Raw genomic sequence first — 20,151 nt, 5'->3', positions numbered from 1 at the left:
TGACAGGTTGTCAAATAAATAAGACATATTTTTAAGCTAATATCTTTTATCGTCAGACTTTCTTTGAGCCAACAATTAATGTTTTCAAATGGCTTTCCATAAGGAAGAAGGCAAATTTGTTTTTTCTTTGTGGGTAGACTTAGTTGCTTAGGTCTTTATAACTTTTCCATATAAAAATAAAAGTCCAAGACCAGAGTATTTTTCTTCTGGTCATAAATGCTGACTTATTTACAGGTGCCTTGTTCAGAACTCCACTGTGAACTTGGGATAAAATATGTGTGTATGTTATTAAAGCCTCAGCGTTGAATGTCTGGGTGCTTTAAAGGTTTGCTCCTGTGTTAAACTTTCAGGAACACAGCATCCTTCCTCCGTGTTCAACAGGGTTATATTATAAGCTGTCCAGAGTGATACAAGCTAACCTTCAAAGAAACATTAACAAAAAAATGAATGTAATTAAAAAAAAAAAGAGTGACAGCCATAAAAAGAAACGAAACTGAGTTATTTGTAGTGAGGTGGATGGACCCAGAATCTGTCATACAGGGTAAAGTAAGCCAGAAAGAGAAAAACAAATACCGTATGCTAACACATATATATGGAATCTAAAAAAAAAATGTCTCTGAAGAACCTGGGGTCAGGACAGGAATAAAGACGCAGACGTAGAGAATGGACTTGAGGACACGGGGAGGGGGAAGGGTAAGCTGGGATGAAATAAGAGAGTGGCATGGACATATATACACTACCAAATGTAAAACAGATAGCTAGTGGGAAGCAGCTGCATAGCACAGGGAGATCAGCTCCGTGCTTTGTGACCACCTAGAGGGGTGGGATTGGGAGGGTGGGAGGGGGACACAAGAGGGAAGGGATATGGGGATATATGTATGCAAACAGCTGATTCACTTTGTTATACAGCAGAAACTAACACAACATTGTATGGCAATTATACTCCAATAAAGATGTTAAAAAAAAAAGAGTGAATGTGTATCTGCATATCTGTATGTATACGTAAACAGAAAAAGAGTAGAAAAGAACATGAAAATCTATTCACACAAGTAACCTTGGGATGCAGCATTAGAGTTAAGGAGTGGAGAGTGAGAAATTATTATTCTTAAAAACATCTATATTACCTGAATTATTGCAGTGGGAATTTTATCATATTTTTATAAGACTATAAGTTATGCTGTTTGATAGGAAAACGCCTGAGTATTAATAATGTTTTCAACTTTTATTTTTTCTTACTAATCTATATTTTCTAATTTTCCTATAATACACAAGCATTGCTTTAGTTATAAGAAAAAACTGACATTGAACGTCACAACTTTGCTATTTACAATAAATAGAAAATAATTACTTTAAAGCCAGGTGAAGTATGTGGATGAGAAAAAATGCCCGCTGTTGCTTAGGCAACAAAGTTTTGTTTTTCTGGGGACTGGGAACCCCAATATTTCCTTGACGGAAGAAACCACGGACACTTTAGCACACACTGTCCTCAGCATTTAATTACTAAGGGCCTGAGCCAAGGCAGGGTTCCAGAAATCCGGAGATCCACAATAAATCGTAAAATGCCTCATGAAAATCAGCATAGAAGGACATTTTTAAAGATCTTTCTAAGGCATACATTGGTTACTTTATCACATTTTAGCAAGACTATAAATTTGTTTAGAAACGCAAGACTACAATGAAGGTGCCAGAGGCACAGAGGCAAGTGGAGTCCAGGAGGCCAGGTCCTTTCATCGCATCACAGCTTCCGTCTACACCCCTGAGCTGACCTTGACAGGCTGGTTTTGGTTTCAATTTGCAAAACAGTCAACAGAACCCTTTAACTTGTCTTAATGGCCTGGATCTGCCTAGGGTCTCCAAGAATTTAAGGTGCGTAACTGCTGAGACCAAGGTCCCCTTTCACTCCTTGTCAGTTACCACAGTCTGTGAGTCTCTCTTCCATTTGGTTTATCTTTGTTTTCCCTCCTCCGTCTCCTCTCCCTGAAAATACGCTCCCCGCGGGGACGGGACCCCTGGGCCACAGCAGACGCTCCGCACATACCCGCTGGATGAAGAAACATCAGTGCCATGAGTGAACTAGCTCAGTGCCCGGGCTGCGGGGACAAGCCGTCCTGCCTGAGTTCGGATCCTCATCCCACCACTTACCAGCGTGGGTTTTTGTACCACTAAGTGAAAGCTTAATAAGAACAAGGATTTTAGGGCTTCCCTGGTGGCGCAGTGGTTGAGAGTCCGCCTGCCGGTGCAGGGGACGTGGGTTCGTGCCCCGGTCCAGGAAGATCCCACGTGCCGTGCAGCGGCTGGGCCTGTGAGCCGTGGCCGCTGAGCCTGCGCGTCCGGAGCCTGTGCTCTGCAAAGGGAGAGGCCGCAGCAGTGAGAGGCCCGCGTACCGCAAAAAAAAAAAAAAAAAAAAAAGAAAAGAACAAGGATTTTAGTCTGTTTTCTTAACTGCTGTCTTACTGGAGTTTGGAACAGTGCCTTTCTAAGGGTTTGTTCAATGGATAAATGATGAATAAATGAATGGCTATGGTCCAGATCCTGAATTCAGGGAGGTACATGCTGTTCAGGTATTTATAACGCCATAAACCGGCTCTGTTCTGACCTCACTCTGGGGGAGGAGGAGGGATGGGATGGTGAGCAGAGCAATGACCCGGGGTCAGAGGGCTCGGGGCTGCCACTAATGACAGTGTCAATAAAGGACTAAATGCTTGACTTTAACAGCCTTATTTCTCTGTTGTAGAAGTTGGATGAGATAACCTTCTGAGTCCTTTTCCAACTGTAAAGCTCCAGGATCATCACACTTGGCTGGAGGTCCCTCAGAGTCCAGCTGGAAGTATGGAGTGGGAGGGGGCTGTCCGGACAGCCGGGGACTTCCTGTCCAACCACAGTCCTCCACAGACCCTGAGGACCCTGGGTGTCCCGGTGTTTTGATCACTGCTCACTTGATTAAGGAGTTTACTTTAGTTCCGAGTAAATAAACAAAGGGCTAAATTTCTATGTTTGGTGCAAAGATGTGTGCTACAGACACAGCTAGAACCAGTCCAACTGCAAGACTTTAAGATCAACAAGTTTTATAAAAATGGAAGAAAGATATGGAATTATTATTTCAATAGTTTCTACTATGTTCCAGGCCCAGTCATACATCTCTATCTATCTGCATCTATACACCTCTGTTCAAAAACCTAAGCCTCGGATACTGTATTCATTTTACAGGTAAAGACATTGAGACTGTTATGGGAAAACAAATGTATGTATGTACCTGAATCAGTCAACTACGATTCACTAAGAACTATAATGCGAACAGTGGTGAAGGAAAAATGCAAGCATAATAAAAACTGCTTCTCGCTCCTTAGCAGCCTCCAATCTTTTTGAGAAAATAAGGCACATGTGCAAAACAAGTATCAAAAAGGCTCAAGGAGACACAAAGCGTGGAGCAGACCCAAAGCACAAGGAAGGGGCCTCGCTCTCATCCGATCCACACTCCAGGGCCCAGCAGAGTCCTGGCACCGCACGGGTGCTCAACATCTATTTGATTTGTCAAGTACCGGCTAAGCGTCAGGCATTGAACTAGGCGTGAAAAATACACAGATGTGTAAAACACCATCTCTAAGGTCAAGAAGCTCACACGGGCTGAACTGCTGTGGAAAGTTTCAAGACAGAGATGAGCCTTGGAGAAGAGAACACGCAGCAGGAGTAGAGGAGGCAGGAAGAATGGGAACAAAGGCACCCGCGCAGGAGGAAGAACACGACTGCGGATGGTGACAGGGTGTGAGCGGGAGCCCAGAGGCTTGGCCTCCGAAAGCAGAGAATTTACATGGGAAGGAGCAAGATCAAAGGCTGACGGACTCAAGGAAACCTCTTTAAGGACTTGGAAGGTTCATACACGAAACAACCAGCTAACACTGGTTAAATTCTGAGAACGGACCTCATAGAAGGTAATCTGAGTCGTGCAAACAAGCTAGTTGGCTCATAGCTGAGCAGTTTATTACGAGGATCATTAAGGAACTACTCCACTGCCTGCCATTCTCTGCGATTACCATAATCTTTCCCAGCCATTTTTATTGTCAATATAGGCCTTTGGGAAGTACGTAAAATTTATAATATGGCAGGCATTAGGAAAAACAAAGTGAGCTATATTAGGCATTTTCTTAGGTTTTCTTAATAGCCGTGATTGAATATGACAGCTCCTTTAACTAATGGTCCTGCCGACTGTGTAAATCAGAGGCAGAAGTTGTTATTAAAGAATACCCAGGTGGATGGGGAAGGGGACTGGAAAAAATGTCCTACACAGGCCCGGGGAAGCCAGCTAACATAATATAGGGCGTGGGGGGGCAGCTGCATTTCCAGTAATTTTCTTATGATGAAACTGTCTAATGAGTATAATTTTATTCCCCCGTTGCAGATCGAAGCCTTTAGAACCTATTACAAAGAAACGTGTTCAGGTGGAAGTCTTGCAGTATATAGTATACATAAGAATAAATAGTTTGGGGCACACATGGTTGAGATTCTTCCCCTTCAGTAGTTCTGTGTTCACAAAATAAGAAATAAATGCCTCACAAGATGACCCTGAGAATCCTGAAGAGCAGTAGAAAGTCTAAACATAAACCCAGCCAGGCATTTTCAGAGCCTCCAACTGCCATCCTTTTGCCAGCCTGATGCCACTGAAAACAGGTACAGGATTTAGGGTCAGGTAGCTCTGGACTCAGACCCCACCTCTTCTACTAATTATCTGTGTGGTCCTGCACACTTTGCCTAACCTCTCTGAACCTTCGGGTGCCTACATTATAAAACCAGAGTCAGGATACTTTCCACGCACAGAGCTGTTGTGAGGATGAGATAAAATTCACAAGACCGTGTATGTGAACTGTTCAGCACAACGCTTTGTAGCACAAGCTAATAAGCGTATGACATCAGTATCAGTATTGCTGCTGATAAATCTCTCGTTGCCATTGTCAGTTTACTGAACTAAGAATATGCTGGATTTAACCAGAAGACCTGTGTCCTGGATTAGCTGCTAGTAAGAACCTCTACTTCTTCATCAATAAGTGACAATACTATATACACAACATATATATAGTTGTATATATGTATATACAACATATACAATATAATGACAATAACGTCTGTTTTGCCTAAATCACAAGATTACGGGAAACTTTAAAGGTAATGTATCTGAAAACTATAAACTGTCAAACAAATTAAGGTATCCACCCTAGAGTATGTTCCCAGATGAAAGATGCTCAAGTGTTAAGGTCATTTGCGTCCGTTTAATGCACCATGAATATAGTACTAATCACTCCACTAGCACCAAAAGAGGGAATATATTTACAGCATAACAGTTTTTTGTTTGTTTGTTTGTTTGTTTTGCGGTATGCGGGCCTCCTGACTGTTGTGGTCCCTCTCGTTGCGGAGCAGAGGCTCCAGACGCGCAGGCTCAGCGGCCATGGCTCATGGGCCCAGCCGCTCCGCGGCATGTGGGATCTCCCCGGACTGGGGCACGAACCCGTGTGCCCTGAATCGGCAGGCGGACTCTCAACCACTGCGCCACCAGGGAAGCCCACAGCATAACAGTTTGTCAGTAATGGCGACCTAATGTGAATCTGACTCTTTAAACTTATATTAACATGCAATCGTACTACCATGAAGATGAATCCTATAAACATTTAGTAGTATATAATGCACTCGAATTCATAACTTGACCCTCTACTAAGAAAATGTGAACATAAATAGACTATTTCCACTACTAAATCACGGAGACTTAAAATTTACTAATAATAACTCCCTCTCCAAAGATTAACATGAGAACAAACATGCTTTTTAAAACTAAACACAAAACTGGGATGCAGTTAAGGAAAATACAAAATTCCCTGAACTTTTGGGCAGCACCTAATTGATTTTGTAAGAAGGTCAAGAGATAATTTTATATTTTGCACTGGAATTGCAAGAAGCCTGGAGATGCTAAGGTGACAGTGTTGCTTGTATAAGAAGTTAGAGCAGGCCTGTCCAGGGCTCGGTGACCATGGATGCACTGGACGCCAGAGGAAATTAAAACCCTGATTTTCACTAATTTCACCCCCTTGTCTATCCTTGGACACGTGCCAACCACAAATTATTTTTCCTCAGCATGTAGAAGAGGAGAGATGGGATTTAAACATTCTCCTCCACCTGTACACGGTATCTTGTGATTTTGAGAGCAAAGGTTTGGGTGAGAGGAGAGGCAGCCTCAGGAGATTACCACAAGTAAACTGTGAGAAGAGTTGAAATAAATTTTAGCTGCTCATCATTAGCCTACATATTCTTGTCGATTTCCTTGTTCTCTTTTTTTCCTTGAGCTGGAATTCGGCACGGTGAACAGGAGGTCATGGGGAAGGAAGCAGGTCAAAGTGAGTACTACTGCCAAGACCACTTGACCCGAACATCATTTTGTTGTGACGACTGGTTTAAAAAAAAAGAGGATGGGGATTGGAGTGCAAGAATGGCTTTGGTCTTCGGATGTGAAAGAAAAAGAAGGCTTAACAATTCGAGATGTGGACCGTGAGACTCCCCCTCTTCCGCGCAGCCGCTCACACAGCTCTGTGCATTCATGAAACAGGATCTGACAGAATAGGATCATGTGTAATTGTTTTGCTTGGTTATCAACTAACATTCTCTGCTTTTTCTATCTGTAGTAATTATGCTTATTTGACACATTTCAGTGCAAAAACCCCTCAAAACGGTAAAGCACACAACAATGTATTGAAAGGTGAGTTAGGGACGGGGGAGCCGTACACCTGTGCTAAAGAGAAAGGCCGGGCTCACCTCCGAGAGAACACGACAGAGTCATCGTTTTTTAAAACAGTTCAAAGAGCTGTTTATTCTCTCTGACTTTTGACATTAAGGATGAATGTCTAAAATGTTTACAAGAGAGGCTGAGTTTTTATTTGGGGGGAAGAAAGATAACAGAACAAAAAGAGTAACAGCAAATGGATGCACTGGTCTCTGGAATAAACAAGTGCTGTTCCCTGGAAAACAGTTTTAAAAAAAAAAAGAAAAAACTCCCTCAACTAGGAAATGGAAAAGCTGTTCGAGCTCTCAGCCACTTGAAGTTGTAAATGGTGTGGGTGTGAAAAGCAGTAAAGAAAAACTAGACCCCGTACAGTTCCGGCAAGAGGAGTGGCTGTACAGCAAAGGAGAAAACGCAAGATAACATGCGGCAGAGAGGCTGCGTGGTACCCGGAGGAAGAGGATGGGGCGTGCGCTGCGGAGGGTGACGGGCGGCCCCGTGCACAGCGACCACGATCAAAATCAGCTGCTTAACGAAAATGCAACGTTGCCTAGATGCTCTATGAAAAGAACAAAATGCACAGTCCAGGATGTAAGCTCCACGTGAAAAGTGTGTCCTAGGAGCCAAACTCTCCCAGTGAACAGGCCTTAGCAGTAAAGGAGCATCCACGCTGGGACTGAAGGGTGAAAGGGCAGAAAGGGGTTCCTGGAAAGTCTGCCCTCGCATAGAGGCGCGCACATTCCTCTCCCACGTGCTGAACGGGAAGGGCAGGGCTGGGCGAGGGCTGTGGGGGGCCAGGGGTGGGTGATGGTGGTCCGGAGAACCAGCAGCCCCTCCCATAGCAGCTCCTCGAAAGCTCAACCTTGAATGCCAGCGCCTTCTGCCTGCAGCGGGGCCTGAAAAACACCCACTTCTCACCTCTGCCGAGCCTTTCATGGCTCCGTCTCTGTCTGGTCTCCAGTTGTTTACTTGTAATTAGATTCTCCTGTGTTTATAATTCCCAGCATGGAGGATGAAACTTTTATCTTAAAATGTTATTTATTTACTCATTTAGGTTAAAAAAGAGCAAATAAGGTTGCATCTGTAGCTTCTAAGAAAATGATTATAAGTAAATAAAAATTGAGAACTGATCCTTAAAGTCGTAAGTTTACATTTAGGAACAAAAGGATGATGTGCCATCGATAAATCAAAACAGGAACTATTCAGAGTAAGGAAATCGTATCTGAGGGACTTTTGGATTAAAGATGACAAGTACCAGGTGAGCGAGGGGATCCTGATGGGACCAAGAGGATGTGAACACTGGGCCACGTGCCCAGAGAGATGCCACCTGTGAGATGACTCCAGAGATACAGGGAGTCTTACAGAATTTACACGTGAGATTTGCTTTTTGTTGCCTACATATAATATCTACACTTAGAGGTAAATTCAAATTTTTGAGAATGAAGTAAGAAAAAATATTTTTAAAATAAATGTCAAGGCTTAGATGAATTCTATGAGCCAGTGAACACAATAATATACAGAATAAAGACAGATTTTGAAGAAACACAAGAAACTATTATTACCCACAAGTTTGTTCTTTTCTGTTCTACATGCTTTGCTCTCTGGTTCACATTTTCAGAAGTTCCTTACCTGGACTGGCTCTTCACCTTTTCATGTTTTCCATTGAAGTTCAAACTACAGAGGTTTTTCGATTTTGAATGTGTAGAGTCTGAGTCCACATTTGCCTGTGTTTGTTCTCGCAGACGATCGTGAAGCGTTGCCTCCTTTTTCAAGTTCATGTCCGAATATGGGCAGCCAAAGGCACTGGTTTGTATAAAAATGAGAGCACAGGCGTCAGTTTAGGGTGATACATCAGGGCCGTACTGTCATTGGAACAGACGTACATCCACTATTGAAAAGCTGAATAGAGACATTCTCCTTTCACTGAACACACTCAGGTTAAGTTTCTTTTCATGTTGTCCTTTGCGAAGATCTCAGGTGCCAGACCATAGACACCGGTCAGCAGACATTACAGGTACAGTCATCAGCAATACGGTTTTCACAATCTAAAAAACTTAAAAATCTAAGGGACTTCCCTGGTAGTCCAGTGGTTAAGACTCTGCGCTTCCAACGCAGAGGGCTTGGGTTCCCTGGTCGGGGAACTAAGATCCCATATGCCATGAGGCCAAAAAAAAAAAACTTAAAAATCTAAGAATAATCTAAAGGTGTACATCCAATGGAGCAGCGAAAATGTCATGTAAACACCTAACTCAGTTTGTATCCTCCAATATTGAAGCCCTAATTTGACCACCTGTATCACAAAATACTATGGGGTAACTAAACATCTTTACCAGTAATCAGAGAATATCATGCTTTTACTTCTTATCATTCATGTACCCAGAAATACTGTATCTGGATGACTGCTTCATCCTCCTGAAACCAGCTAGGAAGTTTTGTGTTTGAACGTGAAGGGCCAGTTGTGGGTGAAAGAGGAGAGACCACAGTCAAGGCTGAATCCTGACTCCAGGATGTGTTAGGAGGCTGACAGCAGGCTCAGGGCAGAGGCTCTGGCCCCTGCCACAGGTGATCGGTTGTCTCTGTGCCCACGTTCCTGTCCCCAGAGGCCCCCAATCTCTGTGCTGCCGGGAACGAGGCAGATGCTGTCAGGGGCCAACCAGGCAAGACGGTTCCCCGCCCACAACCGAGGGAGCTGGTCCACCGAGCTCCAGTTCCCCTCCAGTGAAATGGGAAAATCAGATCCAGCTCCTACGGGCTGTTGTGACCACGAGGAATCACGCGCGCGCGCACACACACACACACACACACACACACACACACACACACTCTACTGGTAGCTGCTCTCATTATGACAGTGCTGCCATCCTTTACATTTGGGGAGCACAGACTCAGATGCATCAGTATCTTGGCAGTTGGCTCTTTTTTTAGGAACTCACTTGCTGCTTACTATAAATTTGCTGGTATACGGTGCATAATAAATCCTTTCTGATATGTGAAAGTTTGCTTTTGCTATTTTAAAGTCATGATAAAATCAGGGAGCAATGCAGTTTTCCTCTGTTTTACAGCAGATTTGAGTTTTCCAGGGAGCACTTATACACAGTCTAACCTCAGAGGACTTTAGTACCAACCTGTATCTAGAACGGGCCTTCTGGACTTTGGGATGGGGTGGTTCTGATAACACCAGCCTTGCCCAATATGCCAGGGTGGACCTGTACTTTGCCAGACAGGGGCGCCCCTGTGAATGCATGTTCTGTAGTTAATATTAATTGGCACTACTTCTTAGTTTATTCCGTTATTGATTCAACAACCCACTAACTGAGCATGTGCTACATGCTAAGCACTTTGGAGAATATAAATCTAGTGAAGAAGTTGGGATATATACCAATAAATACAATTTATAATAAGAACAAAAGCTACCCCTATTGAGTGTTTACATGGACCCATTGCAATACAAGGTGTTTTACGTATATTATCTCTAATATTTAGTACTAAATACCCAAAGATGGTATTGACATATTTTTTTTCTAGGTTAGAAAACAGGCTCACACAGGATAAGCAATTTCCCAAAGTTACCTGGCACCTTCTTGGGAAACCCCAAAATAAATCACTTAATTATTAGCATCAATCACGTGGGCAGAAGTGGGAAAACATTTTTAGCACCATCAAAGAAAAGGAATGTAATTTTTGTGCAAAGTGTAGCCAAGGCAAGCATTCACAGGGAAAGCAGTACAGGGTTTGCCACGGTTAATGTCCAGGGGAAAATAAGTCAGCCCATGCTGGGTCCTGGGTGAGAAGTGCAGAGGTGATAAAGCAGTTTCCAGCAGGACCAATTGGTTTAGGCTGCAGCATATGAGATTTAAGGGAGATTTTTAGAAAGAACTTTCCGCAGATGAAAATTGAAAGGCATTAGGCTAACCTAAGGGAGATGGGGAAATGTTTATTTTAAGCACAGCTGAGTTTTCATGAAGACACCATTACTCAGAAGCTTTGCTATCCATCTAATACATACTCCCAATTTGAGATTTTTTAATGATCATTACGGTCATGAATTTTCTAAATTGCATGTAATTACCCCACATGACTAGTACCGCATGACACTCATGCTGTCTCTTCCTCAGGCTTATGTATCCAGGATTGTAGAAGCTACCATTCATCCTCTTGTTCAGTACTTGCTTACGTTGAGAGAAATTTTGTTTCCCTTAATCTTCATTCATTAATCAATCTTTTTACTCATTTAAACATTCATTTATTTCCTAATCCCATTCTAGCTCTTCTTTGTCTCTCAGGTACTCAGGCATGCAAAACTAAATGCAATGCCTCGGAGCATCAGTAGAATGGAATATTTCTCGATTGTGGGAGGTGACGCATATGAGAAAGTATCTCAGGATTATACAGATCAGAAAAAAAGCATGAAGTTCAAAAGAATATACTGGGTTGGCTAAAAAGTTCGTTTCAGTTTTTCCGTAACATCCAAAACGAACTTTTTGGCCCACCCCATATTAAATGACAAAAGAATACTTTGCAGAAGATGCTGGTGGAGAACCTGAAAGAAGATAATGATGGGAGACAAAGGGAAGGTACGAAAGGAACAGGATGAGGGGGCTTTTGGTTGCATTGTCTGCACCATTTTCAACCTGGGCTCTGCTGTGAACAAGCTTCTGGATTGCAACACTGTGCTTACTTGTGTTCAATGCAGAGAAATATTTATGTTAAAGAGATGACATCCCAAATGTCAGCCTGCCCTCCTGCACATGTAGACCCTCACTCATGCGCGCGCGCGCGTGCGCGTGTGTGTGTACGTGTGTGTTTGGAAGAACATACATGACTGCATAAATCTGTACACATAGGAAAAATCTGATTGAAGTGGTTGTCCTAGGTGTGATACAGCTACTTAACGCTTACTTTTGATTTAGCCAAATACTGGGGGAAAAGGTTCTGAAGACACAGTCTTTTTAGAAAATTGCTGACATAAGCTGAAATTTCTGTGACTTAAGGCTATGTTGGTCAAGGTAAAATGATAGCTTCTGACGGATAGGTAAGTGGCATATTCAAATTTAAGCTCATAACGGACCAAGATAAGGGGGCATGAAAACCCAGGCCAGGAGGGAAGGCCTGAGAGGGCGTCCTGGGGGAGGCGGGGTTCTTCTGATGCAGCAGACCAGCTCCCCATCCCTCCTTAATTCAACATGTGTTTGCTGCCGGCAGGAAAAGAAGGAAGAGAGAGCAGGAACTATATAGTTTTTAAAAGTCAGAGACAGTAGGATATTGGGAATTTTATACAGTTCAACCAAATAATTTATAAAATATGTCAGGCCCAAGTTCATCAGCAAGACAGATGAATAGAGGTTGAATGCTAAATAAGCAAAAAACTGCTAGGCAGCTGCAGACAAACTTTAAGAGAGATTTCTGGAGAGAGCTAAAAACTGAGATCCTAGTAGCCCTCTTGATAAATAGAAGGAAACATAAAAATGGCTGCCATTAAAAATACTAGTTTTGCTTTTCAGAATATTTAAGTAGAATTTTTAACATCTGAGGAGAAAGAGAAAAATAAGGACGCAGCAGCGTCCTTGGGGGCTCCCCTGCTGGTTGTAATGGGGCAGGGGGTGGGGAGGGGGCGCTGGAGTGGCTGGCACTGAATCACGGCAGGTGGTGTCACGCCCGGGAGGGTCCTCAGCCTCTCAATTCTCCTTCCTTCCACAGCAGGGGCACCTGATTCCACAGGTCGGTGCAGTTTCCTCGTATTCTCAGGACCGGTCCTGATCCGAGGGACAGAGGCCCTACGTTCCTACTTGGTACTTGCCAGGCCATCTCCTACTAGGAGGCCCTCTGCCTCCTAATCCCAACCCAGGCAGCCAGGCCCCCACTTCCCCGATACCAGCTGGCCAGTCGCCTATGTGCTTCTCCCCCTGAATTATTCTCTCCTACTGTGCTTTACCCACTGGCTGGGATCCCACCTTCATTTTGGATTCTTCCCGTGCAGCTCCAATTCCAAGAGTCTAGATAGCACCTGCTGATTTCCAAACCCCTTGGACTCCAGGCTCTGCACATCCAACCATATGATCATCTTGTATCTACAATGTTTTCATCTTCTCATACCCAAGCAGCAAGTGTGGTTCCTGCTTGTCTCTGACTACCTTGTTTTGCTGAAAATAATGGGCCATGATCTGTCAAATCCTGGGAGATGGACAGTCTGGACCATGAGGTTATAACTAAGCTGTCACCACACACCTAATTGGTAGCTTCCCAACCCCTGTGCAGCTACACCCTCAGGGTGGCCAGAGGGGCCTCAGGCACCAGAGTCCTTCCAGCCAGAGCGGCCTCCTCCAGACTCTGAATTCCCAAGTACTGATTAGCATTTTCTCTCTGTGACATGATGTTATAAGGGTAGGGAGGAGTTACAAATTTAAGCAAAATGGCAAAGATGAAAGAGCCCCTTGGGTGCTGTACTTCAAAACATAAATAAAAACACAGAGGTCAGCAATATTTCAGGAAGAGTGTCAGGTCACTGACAACATTTTTCCTGATCCAGAAAAGTGAAGTCATCCCAAAAAGGCAAGTAGCTCCCAGGAGGAGCCCTGATCTAGGAATATGACCTCATGTAGCCCAGGAATTAGGGATGTAGTTAAACTGTAAAGAGTTCTCTAATGCAACTAAGCCACCCCTCCAGGAAGCCCACTGCCTTTTGTATTTTAATCTCAATCATTTTATTATCCAGTTATATTCTTTTCTTTCTAAGACCTAAATAAGACAACATATCTGAGCTGGGAGGTTACATGCTGAAGTCTCTTCGCTTAGGTTCAAAACGTAAGAATTTACTTGTTGGAGTGAGTGGGGGCCTCGTATTGGGAAGCGCTCCCGGAAGAGACTGTCTGAGGGGTTGGCCTCCCACAGCAAAGGCGGCAGGAAAGTCCTGGATGCTGCCCCTGCCAGAGGGTAAGGGGCTGAGACTCTCAGAGAAGGGGGTCAGCCAGGAAACGGGAGGGAGCAAGATAAATGCTGCCTGCCTTGCAGCCTGGCCTTGGGCCCTGATGACACCAAGATCCCCAGCCCGCTGGCAGGTCCTACATCCTACCTGTCGCATTAAAAGCAGCACCCACCTCCCACCCACGATCTTCCCTGGTGAACAGAAGACCATTTGTCCTCACTGCCATTTAACTTTAATATGTGGGTAGCTTAAACTTACATAGTATGTTAAATGAATATCTTTTATTTTTAAGAAAATATTGATTTCTTGGCCAATGGTATTGAAAGGCACGATAAACACTGAAATGCAGGTTACTGGAATTATAGAATATCTGTAATACTTTCTATGGAAACTTTTAAAAGCTAACAAAGGGCTTAAACTGTTACCGATTTTACTTCTATGAGGATTGTGAGCAAGTATAAATGAGATATATATACATACAGAGAGAGAGAGAGAGAGAGAGACCAGGGATATAGACCAGGAAGTTTCCAAGAATACGTTATAGTATCTACTGAGGATATAACGCAATTTCTATTACATTGTTCTCAAATACAGAGATGAGCAAAACCCAACTGGTATATGTAAGATTCTAAGGTCTGAGTCAATTCTCTTCAAATTCCTGAGGCTTTAAAATGTGTTTACCTGACCCCCCGCCACCCCCCCAAAAAAAGAAAAAAGTGAGTTTACCCAAGATATATTAAAGTGAGTTTGCCCAAGATATATTACAGGTAAACTTTCTAACCTTTGTCCATAAAATAGCTGATATTGTCACTTAATTGTCATTAAAAATACTAGAAAATTTAATGCACACAGTAAGAAAAATGTATGAATATTAAGAAAAGTTTCATAAGTAGAGTTAAAAGAAGTCTACATCTATATAACTCAGACGTCAAAGAGTCGGATGAAACAAATTTGACTCCAAAAATACTTTTCTGATTGACATATACACACTACTATATATAAAATAGGTAACTAATAAGGACCTACTATATAGCACAGGGAACTCTACTCAATACTCTGTAATGACTTATATGGGAAAAGAATCTAAAAAGAGTGGATATATGTATATGTATAACAGATTCACTTTGCTGTACACCCGAAACTAACACAACATTGTAAATCAACTATGCTCCAATAAAAATTTAAAATAAAAAATAAATAAATAAAAATACTTTTCTCTGGGGTAATTCAGCCTGTAAAATCATCCTACATATTAAAAACTTGCTAACGTGGCCAATTAAGAAGTTAGAAGAGAATTACTACTCAAGTTAAGCATTGAAAAGCACAGATATAAGAACTAGAAAACTGTATTAAAGCTACTAGTACCAGAGGCTTGTTTTTCATTTCCTCATCTATAAAATGGTGACAGTACAGGGATTTTTGTGAAAACTAAATGAGACAATCTAGGCAAGGTCCTTGTATAGTGACTGGCACAAATTAAATGCTCATGAGTTTTTAATTTTAAAAAAGTCATTCTGATACAAAATATAATACTAATGATCCCTTTTATTTGTGGTTATTATATTTTTCATTCTAAAATTTCCACTTATTTCTCGCTCTCCTTCTGTTAATATTTGATTTATAAATTCAGGTTCTCTAATGGTGACTCCATATATATTTACAATTGTTATATCTTCTTGATAAATTGACTTTATCATTACATGATGACCCTTGTCTCTCACAACAGTTTTGGACTGAAAGTCTATTTTATCTGACATAAGTACAACACCTCTGCTCTCTTTTGATAACCATTTTCATGGAATATCTTCTTCCATCCCTCCACTTTCAGCCTATGTGTGTCCTTAAAGCTGAAGTGAGTCTCTTGTAGGCAGCATATATTTGGAACCTGTTTTATTATCTATTCAGTCACTCTGTGTATTTTGATTGGATAATTTAATCCATTTACATTTAAAGTAATTATTGATAGGGAAGGACTTATTAATGCCTTGTTAATTGTTTTCTGAAGGTTTTATATTTTCTTTGCTCCTTTCTTCCTCTCTTGTTGTCTTCCTTTGCAATTTGACGATTTCTTTCTTCCCCCCTGTGGTACGCTTTTTGTATCTACTACAGGTTTTTTCTTTGTGATTACCATGAGGCTTACATAAAATATCTTAAAGTTATAGCAGCCTATTTTAAGCAGATAACAACTTAACTTCCATTGCATATAAAAACTATACTTTTACTTCTCCTCTCACTTTTCATGTTACTGATGTCACAATCTGCATCTTTTTATATCGTGTTTCCATAACAAGTTTCTGTAGCTATATTTATTGTTCACATCAGTGTGAAATGAATAAACCTGGGCTATCTTGGGCCTAAGCAGCACATCAGTTTCTAAAGAAATAAGTCATAAAACTGTTCAAGCATACAACTTAAAAAAAAAAAAGACTGAATATCTCAATCATCACAGGACCTGCTCTCAATTTCTCATCCTCCTACCTTAATCAATGTCCCCCAGGTCAGCCCACGTGGGCTCCTCTCTTTCCCGTCTCCCTATTTAGCTATCCCAGATTGAATCTTTCCTCCTAGGAGCTGCCTCTGTCCTTACAGAAAAAAAACACCCGCCCCTTTTTGCTTCCTGGCATCTCTACTCATCATCCAGATGAAACAACAAAGGCCCAACTGCAGAGGTGGAGAACCAGCCCCCTCCTGGAGAGGACTTGGCCCCCATCACAACCTAGCCTACTGGGATCCTGATATGGTATTTGGAATATTCACAGATTTTAAACTGATCAAGACTAGAGTACATCCCAAGGTTATGAACCCTGTTGGTGTATACAGAAATAGATAAAAATTAAATGCAATCTACACTTATTTTTGTTTCATTAGAGATATGAGCTTAGTCATTTCATTAATGTTACTAATACCAAAAAGTCAGACCCAACATATGACATTTACTTGGTATGCATTAGGAGATACCCTTTGATTGTGTGCAAAAATGTCATCTGAACTGTTCTGTTGTAGTTAATATTTTCAGTAAACTACACAGGGAAGGAAAAATGCATCAAGAGTGAATGTTAAAGCGTGTGTGTCTGTCTCTTTCCTCTAAAGTACTTTAGTGTATTGTTACTAGAAACTTCCAAGGTATAAACTATTCTCAAGGAATATGATCGTATACTAAATTGCACACTAATGGCCTTTAAAATTTTATGCTGTAACCAGCTTAATGTACTAAGTAATTTGTATAATCTATACATGGAGAAGATCTGATAGAATCTACAGTTTAAAATTTCTAACAGAATATTATCAACATAGTTAACATTAAGCAGTAAATTAAATAGTAAAGTGATGAATATGCTACATTATTAATCCAATCAAAACAATTTCAAGTGATAAGTGTATGTTTCCATTATTACGATGAGTGTTTCTGTTACTATCAGTTATTTTTACCCTTTTAATTTTAATATTTTGGTTAAGTGATATGAACATGTCAGTATTATTTTTTTATAGCTTAAACTGTCAAATGCATTTTAAATTGGAATATTCTGGTTTGAAATACATTTAATTTCTGCAAAGGTCTTGAAAGTGTTTTTTCTCTTTTTATAAATACGCATTGTTTTAAAACAAAATTTCTCTTAGAAGTGAAAGTCTTTCTCAGGACAGTTGTCTGAGGAGCACCTGGAGAACAGTTCAACTCAAAAATGCTCCAAGCATAATTTTAAAAAATTATCCATAAGTTAAAGGTATATATTTTGGCTATGGATCATAATGAAATAATCCTATTTTTTGGATGGCTTTAAATTCAATTTAAGTGAAATTGTAAAAGTTATTTGGGTATGCGTGAAGGTATGTTTACATATGTGTATATTTACATATACCCACATGCATCTAACCCTCATGTTAAATGCTAATACTGACTCAGTGTCAAGAGGGCATTCACATGTTGTCTTGAGATGTTCTCAAGTCACAACTCTGTCAACTTGACAAACCTATGAGCTAAGTTTACGAGTGTAGTCTGTGTGATGGAAAAGGAAAACCAAAGTAGGCCACATCAGAGAACAAAGCATCCTTCGACCTAAGTCCTCCAAACTCTAACAGATACAAGAGGATTTACCAGAGTCCTGCTGCCCCTCCCTCCCCTGTAAGCGATGCATTAAGGAGTCTTTTGGAGAATTACAGAGCATACATTCTGGATCACTATTTTAAGAGGTGACCTTTTATCATTCCACAGTCTGCAAATAAAACCTCTTCTGTAGGTTCAAATACATATAGGCAGGCTCCATATTGAAGATATTGTCAATTCTCTTCCCCCTAAATTACTTAACACACCAAAGGCAAACGTCTACTGTAATTTAATGTGTGTAAAGCAATATCATCCTAATTAGAAATAAGAACAAACATTAGGAATCTCACTAAATCTTGAAGGGAGCTGTTTAAAAACTTGTGTTTTTTTATTTAAATAAACAACACTGAGATATTAAAGACTGGGGGCATCCATGTAACCGTGGATAAAGACGAACACTTATTTCTTTCAAGAAAATATGATTCAATACTACTTTTTCTGCCATAAGCTATTCTGAAATACTGTGAGTAATTTGTTTCAACTATTAGTTAGTGAGAATCAGCATGTAGAATATTTTACATAAGATGACCAGACTAATCTAAACTAGATAAATTTTTTATTTCTACTAAATTTAGGCAGTAAAATTATTTAAAAATTTAAAGAGAGAATGCCATCAAAACACAACTTGATTAGTCTAATATTCATTATAATATCTAAAATAGACTATAGTTCTACAGTTTTTACTCTGTGCTATACCCTGATTTAAGCTCTCTTTTATGTTAACTCTTTCAAGTCTCACAATATACCGCAAAATAGGTACTATTATTATCTGCATTTTATAGATGAAGAAACGGAGGCACAGAGAGGTGAAATAAGTCAATGCAAGGCCACAGAGCTAGGAAGTTGTAGAGATGGAGTTGAAACCCAGGCAGCCTCATGTCAGATCTAGGCTTTGAAATACTATGCCAAACCACCTCTGGGATTAGACTTTTCTTTTCTTTCTTTCTTTCTTTAGTGCTGTGTTGGGTCTTTGTTGCTGCACGCAGGCTTTCTCTAGTTGTGGTGAGCAGGGGTTAGTCTTCGTTGAGGTGGGCGGGCTTCTCATTGCAGTGGCTTCTCTTGTTGCGGAGCACGGGCTCTAAGTGTGCTGGCTCAGTAGTTGTGGTGCATGAGCTTAGCTCCTATACGGCATGTGGGATCTTCCTGGACCAGGGCTCGAACCTGTGTCTCCTGCATTGGCAAGTGGATTCTTAACCACTGCGCCACCAGGGAAGTCCCTAGACTTTTCTTTGAATATATTAAACACAAATAAAAATGATGGAATACCTGACATCACCTTGTACGTGGTGGGTGCTTTGCCAAATGGATATTGATGATGTTAATAAACTTATATAACATCTTTGGCACTGTTGATTATACAAAAAAAAGAAAGTAGGGAAATTAGAACACTTTGAGAGAATTTATGCTGTTTAGTTTTTTTTTTTTCAATTTCATTCCAAAATTTACTGAGTTGCTGCAAGAATAGAACATGTGGTAAGAAAGGAATTCTTTAGAAACAAAGACACGTTCTCTGCATGGAATAAAATGTAACGTGAAAAACTGGCCATCTGGATAATTTTTTAGTGGGACAAGCTGTAATTTATAAAATCATGAGAAAGGAGAAGAAAATAGAGAAGAGACAGGCTTGATTTTCTGCCAGAAAAAGATTTTGAATTCCATCCTAGCATGTTTTTAAATGACAATTTAAATATTCATACCCACATACACACAAACATTCCATCTACACAGCCAAATAAAACATTCCACCTAACCCGGCTACACAAGAGTCCAAGCAGCCCCCTGTGTGAGTGGAGGCCGGGAGTATGAGGCAGAGCTGCGGCCGCTTCATTTTATCCATGAACACTGACCGGACGCCACTGTGTGCACAGCTCTGTACTAGCCGTTACGGAACCCAGAGTACTGTAAAGCGCCTACCCCAAGGGACTTTGACCTGAGGGTCAAAAACAAATGAATTAAAAATCTAAAACGCAAAAGCAGTGGATATTATATTGTGGTTTATTGTTATTATGCACAGTACATGTTTAATACTGATATAACCATAACAATAGGAACATATACTTCTTAAGCACTTAATATGTATCCAGGCATGATAAGAGCGTATCACGTTATATGCATTATTTCATTAAATAGATAAAATCTGGGGAGGGAACGTTTTCATAAAATTGTTTTTGCTCTTGCTGCTGTTGTTTATTAATTTAGGACCGAGGAGGGCACAGGGGCAGGTTCTTGAAATAGGACTGGCCTCCATCAGTCCCAAGCGTAGAGACAGAGATGCATGATCCCGGGAGGAGACCAACTGGGCTGGGAAGCAGAGCTGTGGAGACACTTCCTCACCATATGGGGGCCCCAAGAGTTTCAACTGCCTGGAGA

At 41.1% G+C, this 20,151-nt stretch overlaps 1 protein-coding gene across 1 annotated transcript in view; it reads right to left on the bottom strand.

The window, feature by feature from the left end:
* L3MBTL4 (L3MBTL histone methyl-lysine binding protein 4) overlaps positions 1–20,151 on the bottom strand; it is a 303,558-nt gene that overhangs the window by 92,953 nt on the left and 190,454 nt on the right. Inside the window, exon 14 of the mRNA XM_089894942.1 lies at positions 8,387–8,560. Within this exon, the coding sequence (XP_089751068.1) occupies positions 8,387–8,560 (174 nt within the window). The remainder of the gene's footprint in view (positions 1–8,386; positions 8,561–20,151) is intronic.

Source organism: Delphinapterus leucas, chromosome 14, assembly GCF_059928025.1.
Source record: "Delphinapterus leucas isolate spDelLeu-1000000601 "Yukka" chromosome 14, BTC_Dleu_Yukka2, whole genome shotgun sequence".
Lineage (NCBI taxonomy): Eukaryota > Metazoa > Chordata > Mammalia > Artiodactyla > Monodontidae > Delphinapterus > Delphinapterus leucas.
Note: the sequence above shows the minus strand (reverse complement) of the source record. Positions and strands in the feature narration are given on the sequence as shown.